The sequence below is a fragment of the Homalodisca vitripennis genome, chromosome 6 (assembly GCF_021130785.1).
Source record: "Homalodisca vitripennis isolate AUS2020 chromosome 6, UT_GWSS_2.1, whole genome shotgun sequence".
Lineage (NCBI taxonomy): Eukaryota > Metazoa > Arthropoda > Insecta > Hemiptera > Cicadellidae > Homalodisca > Homalodisca vitripennis.
The window spans coordinates 32,453,816-32,480,938 of NC_060212.1; the positions used below are offsets into that span (position 1 = coordinate 32,453,816).

A 27,123-nucleotide genomic window follows, 5' to 3' on the forward strand; every position below is an offset into this window, starting at 1 on the left:
ATGTACTGAGTATTTGTATTGAAATTCAGGAATCTGTGGAAGGCAACCATAATGACGTGCAATAGAGTTGTAACAATTTTAGTTGTATTACTCTCCCTTGGATTCAAAAACAAAATAGAAGAAAGATAAATGTGAATGCAACCTGTTGGTATTTGCAATGTGAACAGGCCTAACCCTAAGCATTTGATTTCAACTCAGGTCTTCCTTTATAAATCCCATTTTCTTGTTTTTCATTATGTACATACTATTAAAAGCATTACCGCATATCATTATTTTCTGAAGTATAGTGTAAAATCATATTTGTATAACATCTTTAGTTTGTATACAATACTGTTGATTAGTAGTAATCGATTTTAAACTATTTTATAATGAAGTTTTAATTTTTTCGAATATGGCAACATACTCAACTTGGGGCTTTGACCGTAGAAGGACAATCAAAGATTGCGGGTAAATAGGGATAATTTTAGAGTTCAGTACTCGTTTTTTCAGCTTACACTGGCCATACTGATTGCTGCTTAGAAAAAAAATTTGACAGATCAGAAAACAGACGACAGAGGTTTTAAACGTCAAGTTACTTGAATTGTCAATTTTACTAATTTATATTTTATAGTGATCAATTGTTGTTACTGAGTTTTGATTCTTCTCTTCTGTAATTAAAAAGTAACAAAAGAACGATGTTAAATGAAGATATAGAAGAGCAAGATGGTTATCATTATGACTTTACTACTGCCTCTGAGTGGGAAATATTTATTGCTCGGTTAGAAGAAATAATTCATGAATGGAAAGTTACTCATGTTCCCTTAAAATCCAATCTAAAACATTGTCAATTATTTACTTCATCTTGGGAAAATCAACAAGAATCGCTTTCTTTTGCAGGTAGGTTATGTTCCTCACATTGCAAATAGGCATACTCCTTTTGATGTGTAACTTAATGGGTTAAGATGTTAAAACATCCCTAGGCAAGTGGGTTAGAGGATGATTAAACTACATGCCACAATATTGTCTTTGCTATATTAACTGACTGATTCACGTTCAGTTACATTCTATAGTTATATAGGTCATAGTGTACTACTTGGTTTTTAGTGAAAGCAACAATTATTGGCTAGGATATTACAGAATGGAGAGGGTAGGGTACGATAAGCGGACCCGTTTTTTATATCGAACAGCCCATATAAACCCAGCAACTGGTGCCAACACTCAGACAGTTGAAAGTTCGTGGAGAGCCGTAAAACAGTCTAAGAAGTGGTATCCCAGCAGACCTTCTCGCAGATCACCTCTGTGAATATTTATATAGAAGAGAGGTACAATTTTCTGAAGAGGACGCGTTCAACCATTTCTTAAAAGCAGTAAAAAATTGCTACCCATGCGAAAACATGTAGATAGTTTAACAGTTTCCGTTTTCTGTTCTAATTATTGTTATGTTCTAATTTATTTTTCTATTCCCAATGTTTGTTATCATTTCTTAATTATTTATGAGTTTTGCTGTTTGATTGTTCTCGTTCTGATTCATTTAGTTAAAGTATGAGTTTCCCTAATTTTGGCTATGTTCATTTATTATTTGTGACATCATTAAATTCATATTTTAATTTAAAACATATGATTGTTATTAGGGACTATAGATACTTTTATATCGATTGATAGTCTATGATTCGATATGCGAATATTAGGTATCGATGATTATATTCTTCGATGTAAAAAAAAACCGGGTCCGCTTATCGTACCCTACCCGAAGGGAGCCATTAACAAGCAGTTGTGATATACATTAGAATAGTTGAGGTGGAGACTTTAATAAGCACCCTCACTCGTTAACTGATTGATGTTATCAAACGATTCATTATACTACCTAATGTATAATAATATATTCATTACATATATTACCTAACTTTTATATTATATGGTAACCATACATAACAAGAATACATAAACAACAAAAATAACACATTACAGGGGTAGACTTTAGTAAGTGGCCTACACTCGTTATTCGATTGCTATTATCGAATGGTTGGATTGTTTTTAACTGTAGCATAATTCGATATTACAATTTATTTAACTTAGCATATATGATTTCAACTTATTAGTTAAAGTAATTGGCGATGAATATGAAGAAAATATGTAAGATATTTCTCACAAGTGACAAGATTTGTTTAAGTGGGTTTGGATTCTGGTAACACATGGGGAGAATTAATTCTTTCCTCCATTTTACAAAAGCGGTTTCTTATTGATAACAAGCTGTTCAAGTTTAATATATTTTAAACTTTTAACAAGCTTTAATATCTAAGTCTAGGCCATAGTTGGTTTTGTTGTTTTGTAATGTTATTGTAAAATGTATGTTTTAAAATTGTTATGTACGAGATTCTTTTTGTTACAGTAATTTATTATAACTCTTATTGTGCATGATTTTTAAGTTGGATAATATATCGAATTGTTCGATAATAGCAATCGAATAACGAGTGTAGGCCGCTTATTAAAGTGTCCTCCATTAAAGTAATTTAACAAAAGCATATAAAGTAACAAAACCAACTTAACCTAGACATACATGTCTTACATACTTTTTTCATAAGCAGCATACACTCGTTATCCAATTGTTATTATCGAACAATTCAGTATACTACCCAACATAATAATATATTCATTACATATGTTACCTAACTTTTATATCGGTAAGACATAAGATATTTATTGCCATTGATCATATTGTATACAATGAAATAGGCATTGTCAATACACTTTTAATATAAAACATACTAATATAGAAACAAACCATCATTGAAAACCACAAAACAGATTTAACAGACTCAAAAACATTTACCTTACAGTTGTCAAATAAACATATATTTTAAAATTAAAATTAAAACCCAATGAATTAAAATTATTGAATATTGACATCCATATTTAAAAACTTGTTAATTGAATAAAATGGATTATTTAAAAGCCACAGATAAAATTTTCTTTTTAAATTAGTTATGGGAGTAACATGAGCAATTTCTGGAAGCTTGTTGAAAAAAGCTTACACAATTTACCATATGGCATGATCCAAATTTGGTCAGTCGATGTTGAGGAATGTCAAGCTTATTTTTATTTCTGGTGTTATGTGTATGAAATTGATTTCTAATGAAAAAGTTTCTGAGGTTGCTTTGGCGTATAATATAATATGGTAATTGTAGAGATTAATTATGGTAGTATGTATTTGTAATTGTATAAATATGCATTTGCAATGATCTAATGGTGCAGCATGATAAATGGTTCTAATGACCCTTTTTTTGGATGATTATTAGATCTGAAACTCCTACAGAATGGCCCCATAATATCAAACCGTAAGCAATATGTGATTGGAATAATCCAAAATACGCTGTCCTAAGGTACTCAGTAGATATTATAGAAATTAATTTCCAAAACAGAAAAGCAACTCTTGAAAGTTTTTTGCTTAACCCGTTAACTTGATCATTCCAACTCAATTTCGTGTCAATACAAATTCCTAGTAATTTGACAGATTGGTTTTGAGAAAGGCTAAGTAATATGTTTTGCGTTTTACTTTCATTGCAGAGAAGTTTATTAGTTGTGAACCATTTCTGAGCATTTTTATGAGCTGCAGCCATTCTATCAGCTATTAGTGCAGCACCTGGAATCTGATGCTATCATAAACTTGACTCCTGGAATCTGGAGCCTTGTTAGTAAAAAAATGTTGGTGATGAAGAAGCTTACAATGAACTCTTAACATCGTTTTGACATCAGAGACACCTAGACAACAAAATATAATGTAATAGACGTAAATAGGTATTCTCATTAGGTGCACAATTGAGTGCACTACGATGTTTTAGAAACAATCTCTAATCATGGTGGTGCAACCATGTTTTCTACCCATTACGTGGAGCTAAACTCGATATTCACATTGAATCAACCCTTCCAAACATGCCTACGTTATATGTACACATTTTATGCTTTTTCTTATTGAATGAAACTGAGTCTTTAGATAATTAGCTTAGCTTACTACTATAATACATAAATCATTCTCATAAAAATATAAATTGCACTCTCCAACATGTGTTTATCACTTTTTTTCTATAAAGTTGTACTGAATGCAAATTAATAAGTAATTAATAAGTTTTACATATATTCCTGTCATATGCTCGTGAAGGGGTAAGTTTTTATTGTATTTATTCAATATATAGAAAGTCTTAGAGCACTTCAATGTGTGTCTTATTTCTCTTTTGTATTTTTTTAGTTTTTTTTTTAATAAATTTTAATATATAGTTGTTTATTTTACAGTTATTATTTTATCATTTAGTTTTTAATGAATTAAGTAGTCTTGGTAATAGTCATTTAAAGTATGATTTGTTTATAATTTACTGTGTTCGTATTCAATTATTGTAAATGTACTGTATATTTATAGAGAGGTTGTGATTGCCCTAATTCCCTGTTTAATAAAGGCATTATTTCATTCATTCATTTCATATCTAATATGGAGGTTGGAGGCTATCAATTTTGACATTAATTGATGATAATTTTGAAGTGGAATTTCATTTTTTGTGTTTATTTCAGTCACAGAACAATATTATAGATTTTATTTTTCAAATCTGATCAGATTTGTATCTCTAGATGTGGACTTCACGCTGACACGTTACTATGCAAAAATAGAGGAAGAAGAAGAGCCCACAAACAGTTTGCTAGACAATGATTCTGAAGCGGCGAAGCTACAGCCGCTCGAGGACATGATGTCTATGGAGAATGACTTCATCCCGATTGTGTTCGAGGGGAATCGGTCACACCCTCACTTGCTGACCCGGTGGTACGGCCTGCGGGACTTCATAGTCCTCACTCCAGCTCAGGGAGTCGTCGTCACGTCGGAGAGCAAGATCAAGATACTACTCAGTTCCGTCTGTATTGCCGTTAATAACACCAACTGGTAAGGAACACAAATGTTCAAATCTGTCGATGAGTGTCAAGTAATGTAAAACGAAAGGACGGCAAGTCCCAATACAAGATTTGAAATATAGGAAAACAAGCACTTTAAATTAAGCACAGTTTTTAAATCATCAAAAGAAGAATTAACTTGATGTATATGAAGCTAATCTTTTGAAATATAAGGAAAAAATTTAATAAACATATGCATTATGGTAAAGAAAACCATTCTAAGGTCAGTATTAAGTATTGATGGAAACTATAAATTTCTAAAGACAGTGTTTTTTAACTTACCCACTTTAGCCACTTCACAATAATTGTCTTTCCAAAAGAAAAATGCTCAAAAATAAAATAAAATAAAAGCAGATAACAGTTAAATTTTAGAAAGATTTTTAATCACTTAAAAGGCACTAGTAGTTAAATGGACTAACAGTAATTCTTCTAAAACAACGAAACAACAGTGTATCCTCAGCTAGAGGACAATGGCCGCCACGTTTGTCGTGCAAAGAAAAGGAATGTAAAATTCCTTGTCGAACTCAAAACTACGCAATATTAGAACGTCATTCTAACATAATGAAAAAATCTGATGGAGCAACCACTACACATATCTTATATATGTAAAACACAGTTCTAGAAGCTTACTATAACACAAACACAACACAGTTCGAATACAAAATGGCTAATAGTGACGAAAAAACACATAGATCTACGTCTTTATTCTAAATGTACAATACAGCAAAATCTGACCAATCACAAAATGGGGGAAAACATTTAATAGGAGATGTGCAAATATGATACATATTGGCAAACAAGACTGAGAACATGAATTTATAAAAACATCGATCAGTCTCTTTTCAGAATCATTTCCGCCAAATCATTCTTTCTGGAAATGAAAACACGCTAGTTTTAGAAATTGATAAAAGTTATTGTATATTGTTATAGTAAATGTGGCTAATATTAACATTATCAAAAAGTGTTAAAGTGTTCCAAACATTTACTGAATATAGTGTAACCCTTTTGCTGCTGGCCAATTTTATCTGTGTTGTGTGAAAATTGTCATGGTATTTAATGTAAAACAATAAGCTTTTATTTAAAAAAATTGCTATTCTCAAATTTTTAAAGATTGGAAGTAAATTATTTTTAGAACTGATTGTTCTGAAAAATAACAGTTGTTATGATAAAAAGATTGATATTCCAAAATTTGTAATACCATTGAGCATAGTGAATGGTTAGTTATATTATCCTATATGTTTACTGTAAAAGAACAAATTTTAGAAGTACCAGTGTTATAAAGCATATCACACTATAACAGAATGACACAGCACATTATGGTATTTTTTTTGGTTGTTGTGTAGCATTTTATTTATCTCATCATAATATTGTCTTCTAAGTCCGAAAAGTCTTGTATTTTCAAGTTATGAGATTTGTTCTTGAACGTAATTCAAACTAAAGATATTGGTCTATAGTTTTTAACATCCGCTTTGTTTCCCTTTTTAAAGAGTGGTATTATGTTTGCGATTTTAAAAAGGTTGTTCACCATTGAATACAAGAAAATGAAGTAAATAAAGGAGTAAATATTTATTACAGGCGTTTTTAATTGCACAAGAATACAAAGATTCCAAAGTCTATGATCATAGCATTGTGAAAGAATATGCCCAATCAGGACATATGAAAGGATGAGTTGCAGTATATATCCATAATAAATGGTCGTATTCATTGATTACTGCAAAATGTTAAAATGATATAAACATTATTAAAAATCAGTAACAATATAGAATTATACATTCTGGACTACAGGTCCAAATGCTGCAATTGAAACAATATTTACTACAAGTTATAGAATATGCTCTAAGTAACATAACAGTGCACACATTTTATATCATAATCAATGGAGAGGTCAGTATTCTCCCTAAAAAAGAGTCGTTTACACTAAATTAAGTATTAGGGTTATATATATGGCCTTCATGGACTCTCTGTGGTACCTATGAGAATTACAGTTAACTATAGTTCTTCTATTGAAATCATATGAGTTAACCTTTACTCCATTTGATAAATTGAATATAGAAATCTGCAACACTGGACTATCAGACCACACTGGCCAGTACTGTGCAATCAGTCTTCTTAAAATTCTTGAAGGTCTGGAACATGTAACAATTAGGAACCACAATTGTACGAAACTTGACCGATCTGAAGCAAATTTCAGATTAGAAACTCGACAAACTGGCTCGTCCCCAAGTGAAACTGATGAAGCTTGTGGTTTGTCATCAACGTTATCACAACCGCCTTATATCTGACATGTCTTAAAAACAACAAAAGCCAATTGAGAGTTAACTGCAAAGCATATTTATATCAGGCCAATAATAGCATAAGAATGATCTGGGACGTAATAAACAAAGAAAGGGCTGTAGGGAAAGAATCCAAATCGAGCCTAGTGAAATTGAAAATTAATAGGACTAACGAAACTGAAATCAAGGAAACAAGAAATGTTAAATATATACACTTGGTACTGGTGTATTTGTTACTTAGTACATATAAATATCTAAGTTGATATTATTTGTTATCTTAAAGATTAGGTAAATACATTACCATAGATTAATCTCTCTAAATATTTCAGCTCTGTGCCTGTGTTTATACAAGTTTTGGAACCGTGGCAGAACTTTTTCTTCGGTATTTGTGAAGCGAAAGGTGTGCGCGCAGAGTATGAGATGGTTCATCTTCGCAGAGTGCCACCACACTGCAAGCACCTCACAGGTGATAATCATGCGTTAATATATAAATTCATGTAATATAAAATACACAATTCATGCATAAATACATATTTATTATCTTACCCCTGAACTGGTTCCAAAATTCTGTAGTGACAGGGTTTCTCTTCAATGATTCGCTATCGCTTTAAAACTTTTACTCACTCTAAAAATTTCTGTTTTAATACCTTTACTGCCACGCCTGTGTTAACACATTCCAAACAGCTGTTCACTACACGACACTGAGAGCTGTAAAATGATACACATTGGCCTCTAGTGGTGTTTATTTGAACTTCAAAAAATCTACAGTAGTGATGTTACACTCTGACGGTCAACTAAGGAACTATCAAGGAAGCACATGTTGAAGTTTTACCTATATGTTAGAAACAGACCAATATTGTTTTTTAGTTCTTTCAATTGCATTTTTTAAGCTGCTACCACAAGTTCTTTAATATTTTGAATTTGGTTCAGTTGGAATAACAGAAATTAGTCGTAATAGTGATAAGGACATTTTGTCAATTCAAAATTTGTCCGGAAACATTGCTGTCAGTTAGGTATCTAGCAGTGAAACTTTTCTGAGAGTGTGGTGATTTGAGATGCAGACTCAGTTTATCAACCACGACCTGACGTGGCTCTTCAAGAGATTCTGTTGGTAGTGTGATAAATGAAGATATTGCTAAAGTTGATCATGGTGGGCGAGAAACACACTACATTTGCGTTGGCTTTGGAGCACCACTTAACACAGCAGATAAACCTGGCAGTAGCGTTACAGGTAGACCATTGAAAACGTAGCACTCAAAGGGTTAAAGTAAGAATAAGTTGCGCATTGAGTCTGCATAAGTTGTCACATGGTATCCATTCAAGATTAGCCACTCTTTAACAGTCCCCCACTAACTGCTATCATCTTTCATGTCTCTGCCGATGTTGGCGGTGTACTTATACTTCTTTATTTGTCAATCATGTCGATCAACAATCCTGCTGATTTTAAAGTGTTCAGTGTTATTTGAATTTTAATCACAAAAATGTTTGGTCTTCTGAAATTTAATAGCATCTTTTTAATGTTAATGTTGAAGGGGTAATGAATGATTAGAATTTATTTTATTTATATTTATATATTATATTGCTGTTATGTGAAAGAGTTTTTCAAAATAGGTAATTTTTTAATTTTTTCTTCTTCTTCGGATTGTGCAGGAAAGTCAGACTAGAACAAGCAAGACCTTAAGTTCTTTTCAGATCTTCTACTTGAGTTGTGTCTTCTCTCCAGTTTAGGAATTCTTCATTTGTTTAGAATGGCCACTCGAGAAGCCAAGCAGAGAGATTGTTTCCGCATGTTTTCTTGTTCAACATTATTTATTGCTTCGGGCAGGGTGTTAGAAAATTTTGCTCCAATGTAGGATGGCTGCTATTTAAAATTGTGAACCTGTGCAGAAGGATGGTAAAGTTGTTGGCCAATTGTGTGTTGTGAGAGTTTAAATCCAGTTCCCTCCTTATGTTTTGATTTAATGCGTACATTGTATTTTCAATGATATGTAGAAACATGGTGGTTAGTGTTTTTTGACTGGTGTAGGCTGCTTTACATGATTCTTAGAGGTCAACGCCTGTAAGTATGTGGATGGTTTTTTTGTAGTTTAAGGACTCTTTGTACATTAGACTTGAAGGAGCCTCCCCATGCAGCCATTCCATACTTAAAACTAGACTCGAATAGTGCAAAGTATGCAGTTCTTACTGTGTCATTATTATTCATTTATTTGAGTCACCTCAAGACATACAGAGTGGAGCTTAGCTTTTTGCATGATTGGTTGATGTGTTTTGTCCATGATAGTTTGTTGTCCAGGATAATGCCAAAGTACTTTTCTTCTTCAATTCTTTGAGCTTCAGGTTGCTGGAACACTTCATCTTTTTCTCAGCCAATTATCAGTTGTTGGCTCTTTTTTGCATTCAAGACAAGACTGTTTTCTTGGCACTGTTGTTTTGACATGTTAAGTGCTATTATGTATGTTTCTATTTCCAGTTGTTCTTGTGAGTTAATTTTTAAACAGGAGCACTGTTTCATCTGCATACATGAGTGACGTATTGTAGTCTCTCATGTAGGATGAGAATTCACTGATAAATATTATGTACAGGATATGCCCAAGAATTTAACCCTGAGGGACTCCTCTCTGTACTGGCATACTGGCAGGTTGTTTGAGAATTTTGTTTGAAATGTTCCATTGCTACTTGAGATTAATGATACAGCTTGGTGTCTGTCATTCAGATAACTTTTAAACTACTCTGCAGTCCTGCCTTTTACACCTGTTGCTTCCAGTTTCACTAATTGCCTGTAGATACTCAATGACACTGAAAATAGCAGTCGAAGTTGAGCGTCTAGCTACAAAACCATGTTGTTCCAGTGGTATTAAATTGTTTCTGTTTGGATGGTCTAGTAGTCTAGTAAGCATAATATTTTCAACTAGTTTAAAGAAAGTTGGGAATAGAGAAATTGGCCTGTAGTTTTCTTTTTCAAATTCGCTTCCTTGTTTATGTTTTGGGTATATTTTCGCGTGCTTCAGTTTTGAAGGAAACTGTCCGTGTACAAAGTGTGTAAAGGTGTAAATTGAAGGAAGAGCAAATGTTCATAACACAAAATTATCCAGGCTAGCAACTGTGATAATTGAAGTTTTGTCACAAAAAGTTAATGAGAAAACTTAGCGCAAATAGAAGAAATACTGTGATAAGCTTTAATGATGCTTCGTCAAATTCCATGATTGGACATGCACCATCATAGAACTCATTTTTTCTATGTAGAAATTAAGCTTCATGCTAAATTTCAAGTCCACAGATGAAATCTTTTTCAAGATATCTTGCCACATGATATATTTACATCTTTGTTCAATAAATTGGGTATTATATCAGTGTTCAAATAATAGAAGTCTACATATCAAATTCACCATAAAAGGATGTTATACATATTTGGGATATTTAGGCTACATGTGTTAATATGTCACATTTTAAAATCTATTACAAGTTTACTCAGTTTGCTTACAAATTTATTTATTCTGATATTTTTTCTTTGTCAAAATGGTAACCATAAGACCGTTGTAAAAATATTCACTAACACTTAGCTAAATCCGATGTTGACATGCACCATAATCAAACTCAGTGTAGCTCATTTCAGTGTAGAAATGAAGCTTTATGCACAATTTTAAGTCAACAATTTCAATGTCAGTTCGTTTTCGAGATATCATGTGGACAGACAAAAATAAAATTGTTCAACCCCCTCAAGTGATGGGTTTCGCTAATGTTCAGCCAGTAATTGAAATTGTTTTCTTGTTTGATTTTTCGATAGTAAGATAAAAAACCAATTTTAAGTATCCATTTTCAGTTGAAGGTGAATCAAATGTATCGGAAACAACTTTAATAGTAGCACAAACATTGTAACAGGTCTGCTGAATGTGTTCAAGTCCAAAGTGGGCACAACGAAACTGGCCGAGTCAGTGGCGGTGAGTGCACGATTATGCTATGTGCTGCGTGACTGGACCTCGTTTGCATGGATGCAGGAGCCGCCAGATCTGGAGTTCCTGATGGGTGAGGTCGGTGTAGGAGAACTGGGCACACTGCCGTTTGGTGCCACTTTCGATCCTGTCAGGTACGTCATGGACAGTGTAACGTACGTTTGCATCATACCGACCATACTTTTTGTATGTTTTTAGTTACAGATAACAAAAACGTATCTGACCATAACTGACCTGCATGTGTATTAACCTATTCAATCCATATTTTCACCTACCAAACCCATATCTTAACTTATGGTACCAGTATCTTAAACCTAACCTAACTAGGACCTAACCTACCTTCCTGATTGTGACAAATGTGCCTCAACCTACCCTATCCGAAAGCCAAACATCCTATCAGGACACAATTGACACTTACCAAGCTGACTGTCATGCCAATAGGGCGCCGAAGTGACCTATGTACAACACCAACCAACACAACAATACAAAAAAGGGAAACATATTCTTGTTCATATTATGCTTATTTAATATTTTTACCAAAAACATACCAAAAGTAGGTGAGGTCTGCATAATGCATAAGTACGAGTTTGGCCTAAAATTGTATTTTAGATACATTTACTTCCTTCACCGTAAGTAGAATAAAATAAACTACTTAATTATACTAGAAACAAAGCTTTTTTTTAAATATATGATTTTGGATTGGCCGGGTGATTAAAAAAGTTGTTCCTCAAATGTCCTTTTGTAGTGACCATATAAAAAACTTATGTTCACCAAATTTGGCATGCAGTTGCCAACCACTTAGACATATTTTTCATCAATTTAGATTTTTTCCTAGTTTTTCTGATTCAAAATTCCGATTTAGACTTTCAGGGTATTTCATAAAATATATTAACCAAATCAATCCTATGTGCTATTTTAATACTGTATATTTTTTAATACTATCTGTGTACATGGAAACATGTCAAAATTTTATGAATATTGATTTTTCAACAGTTTTTTTGGAAGGGTTTCCTACATAGTTCCTGTAAACTCTTCTGTTATCTAACTGGTTACTTTAGTGTCTGCTTCACCAATATCCACATTGGTGCAATGAGCAGGATCTGTACACCAACTGGTGTGGGCTGCGCGAGGCTGTGGTTATGGACGGTGAGTTATTGTGGGCTCGGAATAGAGTGTCGTGATCAATTTGGCCAGCAAGTCAGTGTGTCTCCTCTGCTCCAGCAACCTAGGTGCTGTATTCACTACTGTGATATCCACCATGTTACAGTGAGCTGGTGCTGTACGCCAGCTGGTACGGGCTGCGCGAGTCTGTGGTTGTGGACAGTGAGAGTTACTCTGATCTGGACCCCAGCCAGGCCCCGGAGTGGAGTGTCGCCATCAAGATGGCCGACAAGCCAGTGTGTCTCCTCTCAGAGTATCTCTCGGAGTTCATGCACCTCTGCTCCAGCAACCGTTCCATGGCGGACCTCTTGGGCGACTTGCTCCAGCATCAGCAGCCAGGTGTGTTGTCATATCTTCACTTTTATTGAGAATGGTTGGAAGGACCATTGACAACATTTCAAATAGAAATGTTTTCAAAAAGAGTTTAAATTTGATGTAATTGATCTATTTGTTATTTTACTCCCTGAGATGAAATGCGTGGGGCAAGAAATGTAAATGACACATGGATCTGTGTAGTGTAATTATTTTTGCCAGTATGCATGTTAAGTGTAATGAAAAGTCATGTGGTACTATCTCTGCTAGTCAAAATAAAGAAGGATTACGCCACATCATGTTGTGTAACAGGCTTTGCTGAGTTGACTTACAAGATTTCCAGTCTACTCGTATAACTCATTTTATTCATGAGATTTTGTAAAATTACAATAAAGGAGTAGCTTATCTCTATTTAAGCTTTTTTCTGCCCATCTTCTTGGATTAATAGCCTGTGCAAAGATCTTATTAAACAGGATAAGGGGAAAAGTAGATGCAATACAAGGTCAATAGTACTGATGAAAATTGCAATAGTCACAGACAGGATTTGAACCTGCGCTATCTCTCACTCAGACCCAAAAACTGACGTCTTAGACCACCTTGCCCAAGACCCAAAGACTGATGTCTTAGGCCCTCTTGCCCAAGACTCAAAGACTGATGTCTTAGACCCCTTGCCAATTGGCACTCCCATATGTCCTGAAATGTCCTGTGGACAGATAATTAGATAGATATTCATACAGAAAAGGAATTTTTAGATTCCCCTGCCTGACAAAAGAAAAATTATGTCCACCTACTGATTGACAGGCTCCAATGACACTCAGTCAAATCCCATTGACTAACATGCACCATCATTGAACTCAGTGTTGCACATATAGAAAGTAAGCTTCATGCAAACTTTCAAGTCAGTCTTCGTGGGGACAGACAGACCGACAAACATGATATTTTTCCAGTTGCGCCTTTACTGACATTGGATAAATAAATAAATTTGATTTCCAAAGTAGTAATGAGCTTATATTAGGTTGTAATATTTGAACATCATCTCTCAATATCTTTATAAGCTTTGAAAATGTATTGATCACTCAAATTGTTTTTTAAGTAACGAAAAACGTCTAAACTGTCAGTTGTATTTTCATCCTCTATTTTCTATCCTGCGCTCAAACAGTAATACTTGTGCAGTAGTTTAAAATGCGTGCATTGGTTGTTTTTCTATTTCAAACAATCAAACACATTCATTTTCATCAAGTACATTACATTAATATTAGACTATATAAAGTATAATCTTCCGCAGGGCCAACACTTACATCTTCCCTGAACGTTCTGACGGAGTCAAGGGTACCAACAATCTCCAAGGTGCTGGGGCAGGCAAAGGGGACGTTTGTCAGGGATAAAACTCGTGAAGGTCCTATCTCGGATGATCTTCTCATGCCTCTTCTCTATTTCTTGTTCCCTGATGCTGACGAAAATGTGGTAAGTTTAATGGAATTTAATGTACAGCATGTGTAAAATATCTGATAACACCTTAATTTTTTTTAACTCAAATCAAATCAAATCAAAATCTTTTTATTCATACACATAAAACAATAAAATATACATTTCCATAATTTAAATGAATAATTCCCCATATAGACTATAGGTCTGTGTAAGGGGAAGAGTCCATCAATCAGTCTTTTCTTAATTGTACTTAATTGTTCTTAATTGTAATCGTAATTGTAATTGTGTACCATACTTTAACCTAAAGATTTACCAAAGATCTGTTTAAGTAGTACAAAATACATTGTTGTAAAAATTGTATATACATATACTTACATACATGATACGCATACACACACCCACACACACACACACACACACACACACACACACACACACACACACACACACACACACACACACACACACACACACACACACACACACACCCATCTCTATACAGTTTAGGCACCGCTTAACCACCATATTACTATTAGATGGATGGAAACAATCCAACAGCACCACCAAACCACATCCCACAATAATAATTCCTACTTACACAAAATTCCCAAATAATTTGCTATTAACAGGCTTCTTCGTAATTTATTGGTAACTGGAACGAATCAGTGCCTCTGCAGCAGCATCACCCAGGCTGAGCAACCACCGACCCACCCTACGCTTGTACTCGACTACACTTCCACCCTCTGCCTCCAATATGTGCTCTGGTAGATTTTTATAAAGCACATGAGCTATGTAAAAAGAGTTAAATTTTTCTATGCAACAATTTGGTCTTGGTATCTGATATCCAAACTGTAACTGAGTTCTAGCATATAAAATCTCCAAACACATCACACACTTACATTGGGTCCATGCTGAGTGTCGTAGAAATTTAAACGCAAACCTCGGTCAATATGCATATCATTTTAAAGGCGTTTATTATTAGAATATAATGGCCGCATCATAACTTCATAAGCTTTATTCTTTAGCGATTAGTGGTTCGGCAAGTTCTCGGGAAAAAACTTAACAAAAGAAATACATTTAGAGGTTGTAAGTTATTCACTTTATTCTAGACTACCATTAATTGGTATTCCACTATCACTAATTAGAATATACATTGCTTAGATATTTGTCAACATTTTATCAGGAAGTTTTTTATATTTAAATTAAAAACAAAAAGGACTTGAATCAATTGAGTGATAACAATTATTGGATTGAAATTTAATTCTCCTGATGAACCTATAAAGGTAATAACTTGATAAAGTCACTAAATCTTATTTAATCTTATCATGTAAATGTACTTAAGTAATATTCAATTTTATTCTGGACTTCTATTTTTGAATAGAGTTGACCTTTGTCATTTGAAGCTAGTAAATTGACATAAGAAATTTTCCTGCATTTTAATCTACAACAAATAATATAAGTAACATGAAGCTAACATTCTAATTTTAAACTTCATCCATTAAAAAAACCACCAACGATGGTCAAAGATCACTACATTCTGAAATTAAGATCTTAAAATCTAAATATATATATATATATACTTATATGAATAATTCATTGTGATGCGATATTATTTTTGTTTCAGAGGAGCCCTTACCCTGAATATTTAACAAACTTTTTGATAAAGGATTCAAAACCTAACCAGGTATTTTATTCTTTTTTCCAATCATAACTAGTAAAATAATTATTGTAGTATATACTTACAAAATAAGAGTACTGATTAGTTTTAGCTTTCTGTAAATTAAGTGAACAAATATCCAATTTGCAAGGAGTTCGATGTAAACTATAAACAGACTTTCTTTATTGGACATCTACATTTTTTATGGCCTCTTTTTATGTAACTGTTTATAAAAAGGTTGTAATAAGGTGACTCATAGTTCTGCCAGCCTTTACATATAAAGTATCCTTTCTAGAGACTAAAATTAGTTCAAGTTGAAGAATACAACTAGAAACATAAAATGTTTTAAGGCCTCTTAAACGGCTATCAGAACTGTCACTATTTAAGAGCATCTTTATGGTAGCACTATTTAATTGTTGTGTAGATGAAATGATTTTTATGAAGTTCCAAACCAATGGAATGAATCGTGTACTTTCTCCACTTGTAGGTACACAGTTTCAGTAAATAAAACATTTCTCAAAAATAGTTAATGTACAGTTTGTCCAGTGTCAGTCTTTGGCTCGAGATTGTAAGTTATAGGTTATGTGGATAGCATAGACCAATGAAGATTGGAGAACTTTGCACCCTCATTCAGAATCTCGTCACAGCTGGAGTATGAGACTAAAACTGTTGAAGTTGTAATGGACATTCAATATGGTTTAAATAGTTTTTAAACAATACACCATAATGCATTTCTTTGTGAATACATTATAATAGTATAATGTTATAATAGCAAATATATAAAAGTTTTATAATTTATATGCTATAAACACATAATTACATATTGTTCCCTAAATTTTGTTTCTTGTAAATCTTGATTATTCAGTATAACGTTTAGTTATCACTAGTCAAAGTGATAAATTAATTACTTTAACCAGTCTTTGTACATAATAGCTAACGCGATTTGGCTAAACTTATAACAGCCTAGGACAGGTTAGGTTAGATTAGGTTTAGTTTAGGTTAACAGATTATTTTATTAGTATGTATAATGGTTGGATAAAGTAATATATAATGCATGATTAGTTACTTTGAGTAATATCATAGCTATTATTTGTAACGATTGGATATTATATATAATGACTGGATTAATTTATTTGGTTGTATTATGTGTTCATTGCTTTGGCAATATTTTACATGGAATAGTCATAATACCAATTTTTTATATATAATCTACATTAATTCACTCGACTTTTCATTCATTTGCATGCAGACATTACATTCCTAACTCATACATTCATCAGAGTAAAAAAGTATCTCGATTGCTACTGCTAAGTTTGTTCCATGAAATGTGTAAAAAGCGGGGACCATCAGGTAGTATTTCAATTGGACTTAAACATTTTTAAATTGTTAATTTTTCAGAAAGGCAGTTTATGATCTTGGTTCCAGCCTGAGAATTTGATGAGAAAATCATAAAGAAAATGGAAGAAAACACAAAGAATGGAAGCTTGTCGTTCGTCTAAATTATCGTAACATTGCTGAAGGAGTGCAACAATATGTATCAAACATGCTATCAAAATCTCTTATCATTGTCATTTGTTTAGTGAATGACAATGATAGAGGGGGTTACTAAGACATCTAATTTTCTCCAAAACACCCTGAATTGTCTGGTTTTGCAGTGCACTACAGTGATTAGTATATAAATGCCCCAATCAAACCTTTTAGGATTATGAAAGCTTTTTGTAACTTCTCTGGTACAATACCTACTTTTGAAGTGACTACTTTTTTCTGAAGAGTAGACTATGTAGTTAACCTCTTAAATGCCCACTACATGATGCAGTATATAAAAAAAATTATTTTATGCTAAAAAGATACTTTAAATGGTACTTAGATACCTGTAAATTTTTTTCCTGATTTTTTAAAATTTTACTATTTAACCAACAAAACAAACAAAATAAAATTAACAAAAAAAAAAAACAAAAAAAAAAAAAAAAAAGCAACAACAAAAAAAAAAAAAAAAAACAAAAAAAAAAAAAAAAAAAAAAAAAAAAAAACAAATAAAAAAAAAAAAAAAAAAAAAACAAACATCAAATTAAAAAAAAAAAAAAACAAAAAAGAAAAAACAAAAAAAAACACAACAATACATCATATAAAAAATAAAAAAACAAAAAAACACAAAGAAAAAAAAAACAATCCAAAAAAATATAAAAACAAATAAAAACAAAAAAAAAAATAAAAAATGACACTAAAAGAAAAAACAAAAAATAACCAACAGAAAACAAAAAAAACAAAAAAAAAAAAATGACAAAAGACCAAAAAATTTTAGAAAAAAATAAATCAAAAACAAAGCAAAAAAGGGAAATAATAAAAACAATCACAAAAAAAAAAAAAAAAAATACAAAAAACAAAAAAAAAAAAAAAAAATTAAAAAATAAAAAAAAAAAAAAAAAACAAAACAAAGAAATAAAAAGAAACAAACCAAAAAAAAACAAGCAAAAAAAAAAAAAAAAAAAAATAAAAAAAAAAAAAAACAAAAAAAAAAAAAAAAAAAAAACAAAAAAAAAAAAAAAATAACAAAACCAAATATTTTGGTAAGTCCAAATCTGGCACATTTGGGCAATAGAGAAAATATGCACTTTAGAGAAAGTAAACAGGACATAAGAAAAAACTAATAGTATATTTGCCTTCATAATTACAGTATATTTAGAATTATAAGTAAAAACACATTACTACACAGTAAAAGGAGCACCTTACAAGTGGAAAATCCACCCCAAAAAAAAACAGTTCTTTCCTTTGTTTAGGCAGAGGTGAACTTTTTAAGCAACTTTCACACATAATGGATGATTTCTGCTTGCAGAAGGGATGCTTGCATCTCTGCCATCTTCGACAACAGATGGCCAATGTCCAACTCCATCTTTTCTAACATCTGTTATACGGATATTGACACATGGACCTTTCTCCTTTTTCTTTTGAAAATTCGTTCTCTTAACCCTGTCTGTTGATGGCCTTGCCTCCTTTTTATTGGTCAGCTTTCCTAAGTTACAAAGAGACTCAGGCCACCACACAAACCCGAAAGCGAGCAAATCCATTAACTCCCTGCTTAGCAATTCCATTATGTTGACAGTCGCGTCTGAAGAGAAGCCATCCCTGACAAAACTTACGTCAACAAAGTGGAAGAAAAACCTCAAATAAAACTTCCGAGATCTTAGATTAATTCGGTGTAGTCCTGATAAGTCCATCTAGACAGGTCCACTCCCCCCCCATGAACTTATTGTAAGTTTGTAACGAGTTTAGGGCAAGTGTCATCAATCTGCTCACGGACCTTTAGAGTCAAAGCGTGCACAGTGTTGATATGGCAAGACAAGACTCAAAAGTTGACGCAAGAGACACCCCTCGATTGTCTAACCATTTTACAGCGCCTAATTTTTATAAAAAAAAAACCCCAACAACCAAATTATAAACTACTCCAGCCAATTGTTGCCCTCTTTTTCCTCATAAGACCCACCGGCCTTTCGTTTTCATTTCTTGGTCAGATGAAAACAACAAGCCTGGAAATCGGTCCTAGTCGAATGGTCCCCCTAGGGATTGGAAACCAATATTTGCTGAGTCACTAAGAGAGCTGGTGATGAGTACCAGTTATCAAAATAGAATTAAGAATTTGTTCTCATTACGAGGCAAGTGGGGGGGGGGGGGGTATCAACCAGTCCGTAAAACAACATTTGAAACTAGCTCCAATGTCAGGTAGGGAGAAGCAGTAGTATGCGACAGTGTAGATCTCAAAATTTTGTGATCCAGGACCCTTGCTGTCACAAGTACAAACAGTTTGGTATCCCACTTGTGGGGTTTTTGCATCGGGTTGTACTGTCTTTAGTAAAGAGGTGCCTTTGAAGGCACAATCGTGTTCATGCAACACAGAGCAATTTGTTTCCTCCAATAGGAATGTTTTGAATTTGTTTTTAAGCGCATCAACCTAAGTAGGGTGCGGATTTTAAATAGCCTATCTTTTGTTGGATCATTCTGTAATGGCAGTGCTCATGATATTGCAGTGCAAGTTTGGCCTTCAGTCCACCATCGTTACGAGAAACATAACATGTGCAACCTTTTTCTACTCGTGTATTTCCATTCCAATACATCCTACTCCTAGTAACCATAAATGCTCATGTAGATGCAAATACCTATAAACTGCTCTACTTCCTTCTCTAGGTATTCCAGGTTTATTCCGGATTTTTTTGACACTATACAAGTTTGTGACTGAGTAGCAATCAAAGTTTTAAAGGTCATTGAGTCAAAAAAATCTTTGAAGTCAGTCAACTGGAGACTGAAGGACATGTGTCGTTAACATATTCTAGCATTGGCGGAGAAGGTTTCTCAACTGTATCTGGATTCCACTTCATTCCAAGCAGTGCGGTTTTTTTGGAATCTTCTTTGTTTTTGTGGCTGTAGGACGTTGAAGGGATGTATTCTCTTGCGTCTCATCTTGCATCACTACAGGAGCTACGCTGCATTGTTCCACTGAAACAAAACAAACTCGCTGTTGCCTTGCTTTTTTTCAAACCACAAAAAAGTATGTATTTCACACTAAATAAATAACATATTGAGGTCTTTACTAGTATATAACAGCACCCCCCGCTGAAACAATTTTTCTATACAGCCCTAGTGTAACATAATCTGAATTATCCTAACCGTGTGCATTAAAAATGGTGCTGTCATAACAAGAAAAGACATATAATAAACAGAACATAGCCTATTAGTATGGAATATAAATTTAGATTAGTAAGTCTGCGAGCCTAACTAAGTTAATTATGGAATTAAGGTATAAATAACCTTCAAAATAAGGCTAACTTGTTCTTTTTTGTTTCACGGCCAGGGGTGTAATCTGGATCCTCATCTGATCATCCCACCAAACTGTTCTACAATGTCATCGGGGGGTAAAAGCGAAGTTTGTTGTTATTCTTCTTAGTCGACAAAGTGACCTCTGACAAAAATAAACATTAGTTGTACAAAAAGCTTGTAGTTGACTTTAATGCCCAATGTGCCATTTTTGGGAACCGAACTGAAAAACCTGCAGTTTTACAGTTGTGCCCAATGTGACAAATTTGGCACAAAACCAAAAAAGCAATCCATAAACCTATAAACTATCCAATTTTTATGAACATAAAAACTACTGTAACCCACTTTCAGTTACCTAGTAAACTAGACCATATTTTATAAAAAAAGGGTACTTACTTACTTTTTTTTCTGCTAAATACAGGTATGAAGACTTAGTGGGTTTATGAGAATTGGTGTTTACTGTGTATGGTAGATCTGCTCACAGGCTGTAGTTCACATACTGCCACCAGGCAGAACAGCACAGGACAGTAAATTATTGAAAATAGTTCCATATGGGGTCACAATGGGCATTAAGGTTGTAATTTCAATTCTGACACTATACTAACATGCATAAAATGGGTATTGACAAATTTGGCACAGTGGGAGCGTTAAGAGGTTAAGAGACAGTGGTAAACATTTGGAAATTTCAAAATTGTTATAAATATATTATAAGTATTCAAAAAAGATATACATATTATTCACAATAAAATTGTCTACAATGTTTAATAATAGTTAAATTGGGTATACAATATAAAAAAAATGCTTTTATTGTTTACAGGTAGTCTACTATAACAACAAAAATTAATGTTAAGGTCGGAAACACCATTTTTCAATTTCTTACTTTATTTTAAATGAGAGTACAAAATTTGATGTTGATTGGCTGGAAAATAAGAGTAAAAAACACAAAAATACACAACACAATTGCCTGCAAGACGACACAGCTGGAGTGACGTATGCAACAGTTGTTACGCAATGTGAAAAAGATGTAGATAGCTTATAAATCGAGTGGCTTCGTCAATGGCAAGTCAACAACTACAGCAATGATTGGCTTGATAGAATCAGTGACTGACAGCATAGAAAAAGGTAACCTGACTACAGCTATCTTCTTGGATTTGAGCAAGGCTTTCGACTGCCTGGGTCATGACCTCATACAGAAGAAACTAAAAGCACTTGGTGTAACAGAATCAGCTCTGAAATGGTTCGAAAGCTACCTCAAAGACAGAAGTCTACTGAAAAAGGGGTGACTAAAGCATTCCGATCACAACCATATCCTATACATAGAGGTGTCCCACAGGGATCCGTGCTGGGTCCAGTGCTTTTTATTCTTTTTATTAATGACCTTCCAGAATACTTACATGAATATACTAAAACTTTGATGTACGCTGACGATACAACCTTAATCCTTGACAACAATACACCTGAAAACCTTAGTGTAAATGCTTTTATTGCGGTCAACATGGCATATCAATATTGTGATGGAAATGACTTAGTGGTTAATCCCTCTAAAACTACCCAATTAGGGTTTGGGAGAAGAACAGGACAAATTAATTGCTCACCAGAAGTTAACTTGGTTGAACAAACCAAATTCCTCGGAATTACAATTGACTCAAGCTTATCCTGGACACCCCATATTGACCAGCTATGCAATAGACTAAACTCAAGCCTATATGCACTCAAACAGGTTAAAGAAATTGGTGATCTGACTACAGCACGTACTGCCTATTTTGCTCTATTTGAGGCACATATAAGATACGGTCTAGCTGTATGGGGAGGGACATCAAATGCTAACATGACCAGAATTTTAATCCTTAAAAAAAAGCAATAAGAATACTTGCAAACCTTCATTTCCCGGGAAAGCTGCAGAGAGGTCTTTGCAACATTAAAGATCTTGACCGTGACCGCTCTCTACATACAAGAAGTTATTTTATATGTTGATAGAGAAAACCTATCAAGGCTTGAAGACCTGCACTACTACAACACCCGCAACTCAACTATGTATCCACTGCCCTTCACCACTTAGCACAGTATGAAAAAGAACTATCCTACATAGGAAGAAAGCTGAGCAACTGTCTACCGATAGAAATAAGAACGAAGAAGGGGAAACAGCTAAAGACTGAACTCCATAAACTGCTCTCACACCAGGCCATCTACACACTTGAAGAATTTTACCAAATGACCAACCCTGGACATTAATATTCTACTCTAAATGTTTTATGTCACCAATTAGGTTTATTAATTTTTGACACTATCTCTGTACTTGATGTATATGAATAAAGAACATTTTGACTTTGACTTACTACGACATGACTGCATAAATGTTTGTAGAAATTCATAGGATATACGTTAGCATAGAGAATCATGAATTTACAATGTTTAGTGACTCAATCAGCAGACTACGGATAGTGCGCTTGTCTTTAAAGACCAGAGCGGGCTATGTTTAGCATCACATCGTCTTTTTGGACAATAAACTTTGTGGGCTATAAATAGCCCAACTCACATGTGGGAAATGGATGTTGGATTGGAATTGACTCCTGTCTTGCTGGTGACAGGAGATGTTTGCCGGTATGAAGACAGCGCCGGTGGACAGCCTGGTGTGGCGTCTTGCGGTGGTCATGTCTCACGCCACTCATACGCTTGGAGGAGTTAAGGCAGCAGCCCACCTCTGGTTCGAGTTCTGTCAAGAGTTACGTTTTCGCTGGGAAAGAGCCATCCCCATTCCCGGGTGAGTCTTTTCCTCTTTTCTCTTTCTCTCTTGCCTCGTCTCATGAGTTTTTTCCAGATTAGGCGCAACATTATAAGTAGGTCAATGTTGGTTTACCAATAACGTAAATTTTCAAATAAAAATTCTTTATACAGATTATTGAAATTCCAACCTCAAGTAATAATTTAGGTTTGCTTACTCATTTCTCAAATTCCTTAGGCCGCTACACACGTTCAATTCGGCTTGTCAGTTCGGTTTGTCAGTTCGGCTTGTCAATTCTAACTGACGCAGCAATCACATACACACGTTCAGTTTGGCTTGTCAGTTCGATCTGGTTAATTAACTCCAAAATTTTGTTGTGCTTGTGTTTCGGGAATTGCAAGTTAAATAATGTTTTCGGTCGATGAGTTATTACTAATATATGGTGCAGTGGCTTGTGTAATTGTGAAAAGAAGAAAGCGTCAACTCAAGCGGGATCAGTGGACTGGCTTTGAAAACAAGCCCAGTACTCCCATGTTAACCCCTAAACAACTCTATGAACTGAAGAAGGAAATCCTTACTCCAAGAACTCATTGCACTGACAACACAGTGTAATGTAAATAAAAAAACTACTTTTTCAAAGTCTGCTGTCACTTGGAAAAGGGCTATAAATTTCACTGACTACGGACACACAGCAGCAAACACGCGGGACAGTTGCTAAACAGACGCCTGTCACTGGTGCGCATGCGCAGACAGTTGATTTGAAGAACTGAACTGACGCTCCCATACACACGATCAGTTCGGCTTGCCGTCAAGCCGATGTGTCAAGCCGAAATGATGAATTTCCATCATGCCATCGGTTCAAATTTCTGGCTTGAGCTCACATCGTTTGAACAAACTTTTGCATACACACAGTCAATTCGGCTTGTCAGTTCGGCTTGTTCACATCGAATTGACAAGCCGATTTGAACGTGTGTAGGCCGCTTTAGATCAGCACATTGAAATTACCATAAGTGTTACCATTGACAAATCTGTATATTTATTTACAAATAATTTGTAATAGGAAATACAAATATACACAAAGATCTTTTTTTTATTCTTGTAATTTTCTTCATTGTTTCTTTTATTATTGTCTTCCAACTGTGGCATGAATGTAGTTAATGTTTTACAATTTCGAATCCTTGTATAAATATTTCTTTTGAAACCTTCCCCTATTGATTTATAATATTATTGCATCAGTAATATGTGTTCAAAATTATTTTTGGAATAGTTTTGTTAATGTAACACTATTTTTGTCGAGGGTAAGATTTTATTGAGGCTTGATTACTACAGTTCATTACTTCCAGTGACGTTTCACAGTTAAAAAACACAGAAATATTTACAATTTTAATTTGAATTATTAGAACTTTATATCAAACCACCCTATTCATTTGGACTTCAGTCATAAGCCCTTACCATATTTCTCTTGTTACTATCAAATAACGTGTTTTTTGTGTAACATTTTCATTACTGTAGTGCTTGCCGTTCATTTGTAATGTTTATTAAGTTTTTGATACATTTATATCCCTTTTCTTATTCTTCTTCCTATAATACTTTATATTCCTTAGTACTTCACACAAGTAAACTATAAACTGCAATAGAAATAAGTTTTTATGTTTTTGTTCATCACCATAGGCTGAATATGTTTTATCTTTATTTAACTTAAATTTATTTGTTAGAAACCAATTTTGGTGCATGAATAATAATAGTCAATTATTATAAATAAATTCTCAGCGACATTTAAAAGTGTTACCATTAGCATATAGAACAGTGGCTTGTTTGGAAATATTAATAATAATTAGAAATAAGAGGGTGACAAACACAGAGCTCAGAGATGTTCCCTTTTCTTCATCTACGTTTACGACCATCCTCCATCGAACAACACTCCATTTCTATGATTTCTCAGATAGCTTTCAAATAATTGACTAGAAGGGTCATTGTTTTCATAGAATTTGTGTTATGTTAATATGTTCTAGTAATTTATGGAGTTAAATACTTTTGTTAACATAACAGGAGGGAAACTTGAATAAAGGACCTGTTTTCACAAATATTTAGCATAACTCTTTCTCTATCACATAAATTGTGCTCTTACAAGCCTCAAGGAATACATTAATCCATATGAGACTAGTATCCGATACAATGAACAACGTATTGTATACTTTAAAGAAGAACGTCAAATCTATAGGACATTTAGAAAATCAACGTTGAAATATCAATAAAATATATATTTAAAAATATATGGTATCTATGTGTTATTTATAAACCATTACATCCAAATAAAATAATTTCTTTACATTTGATTCTGTAACAGATATAAAACTTTTATACTATGTACATTCGTTATCAGCTGCACTTGGTAAACAGCTGTCTACTTGTAGCCTGTTCCTTATTCCAGTTGACATTGTTATTTTGTTTAGTCGTATTGAGTCATATGATTTATGTGTGTTACAAATTTAAGAAGTGAACTCACTCACTCTCTCGAAAATAACAACCTAAATTGCAATAGACAACATGGTTTTCGAAAAATAAATCCACAAAGCTCACTTTGATTGATTTTGTTAATCAAAGCATGATGCACTGGATGCTGGAGAGATCGTAAATGATTTGCAGACCTCTCCGAAGTATTTGATTACCTCAGTGCCAATATTTTTTTGAAAAATACTTGAATCTCATTCAAGAAAGGAGTGAGCCATTGGTTGGCTTGTCTATTTTCTTTTAAATCGAAAACTATTCAGTGAAATTTCACACTAGGCCAAATTTAAAATCATATAATTTTCCGTAGAACAAAAATTTATTTGGAGTTCCACAGGGGTTGATGCTTGGTCTGATGCTGTTTCTGGTGTATATCAACGATATGTCAGATGCAGTTACTGTTAAACTTAGACAATACAGAGTATCTATTCAAACCCAACAGAGGAAAAAGTCTACTTCAGATCTCTAATGAAATGATTTTATTGATAGACAAAAAAGTCTGATTCCACAGTTTTTTTTTTAACTGAGGCTGGACAACTGACTCACTTGGTTGGGTACATTGAAAACAACTATTCTGTGGGCTTTTTGTTCTAGAGAAGACCAAAGAAATTTAACAATGTAAACCTGTCTAAGCTAGTGTACTTTGATTTGCATGTTGTTTATTCAATAACCCTGTAGGAAGTTTTAAGACCCACTGTGATCCATTCGTCATATTACAAATAAAAAAGCCATCAGGGTAATATTTTGTCCATCTCATGAGAGCATTTCAAAGATCTGTTCTTGATAAATAGGTATACTGACAGTATTCTGCCTTAATGAGCTAGTTACATTCATCATAAGACAGAATTTAAAGTGCTATGGTGAAAATCTAATAGATATAATACTAACTAGGCACGAAACTCAATATTCTAGGTATCATAGGTTAGCTTTGTTCCATCAATCGTAGCTATGGTAGGAAGGATTGATTCCGTGAGAATGTTAAACTCCAATTGACCTTCCTCTTAGTGCAGCGTCGGATCTGACGCAGCTATGGAACCTACCCTTCCCACCATAGCTACTTTATGTGTATCAAATCGAAGTGCACTCAAATGTGAACCTGATGAGACAGAGAGAATACATCCTATATCAACGGTGTCAAATCGAAGTGCACTCAAATGTGAACCTGATGAGACAGAGAGAATACATCCTATATCAACGGTGTCAAAACGGTGTAATGAGTTTCATTTTGAGCTTCTTCGTCGCCGACTTTTTTTTGGATTTCTTCAGACGAACACAATTCCAGATTTTAGGAGTCAAGTCTGTAACGTCAGTTCCCAGACGCTGAACTAAGAGGAAGGTGAATTGGAGTTTAACTCAACATTCAAACTGAACAAATTTTTAAAACACACTAAAGAA

General features: G+C 33.8%; 1 protein-coding gene across 1 annotated transcript; it reads left to right on the forward strand.

Annotated features, from left to right (window-relative positions):
- Positions 1–519: 519 nt before the first annotated feature.
- On the forward strand, positions 520–23,263 carry LOC124364223 (rab3 GTPase-activating protein catalytic subunit-like). The gene is made up of 8 exons (XM_046819543.1): positions 520–876; positions 4,597–4,903; positions 7,514–7,650; positions 11,064–11,268; positions 12,402–12,634; positions 13,893–14,071; positions 15,660–15,719; positions 23,087–23,263. Exons 1-8 carry the CDS (start codon positions 675–677, stop codon positions 23,261–23,263), a joined length of 1,500 nt encoding a protein of 499 aa, XP_046675499.1. The 5' UTR covers positions 520–674.
- Positions 23,264–27,123: the final 3,860 nt, after the last annotated feature.

What these genes read in the sequence shown, in the direction of transcription:
- LOC124364223 (XM_046819543.1), top strand. Translation starts at nt 675, where the DNA reads ATGTTAAATGAAGATATAGAAGAGCAAGATGGTTATCATTATGACTTT. An exon ending in AGAATCGCTTTCTTTTGCAG is followed by an intron (nt 877 to 4,596) that starts GTAGGTTATGTT and finishes TTGTATCTCTAG; the next exon opens with ATGTGGACTTCACGCTGACA. An exon ending in CTGATGCTGACGAAAATGTG is followed by an intron (nt 14,072 to 15,659) that starts GTAAGTTTAATG and finishes TTTTTGTTTCAG; the next exon opens with AGGAGCCCTTACCCTGAATA.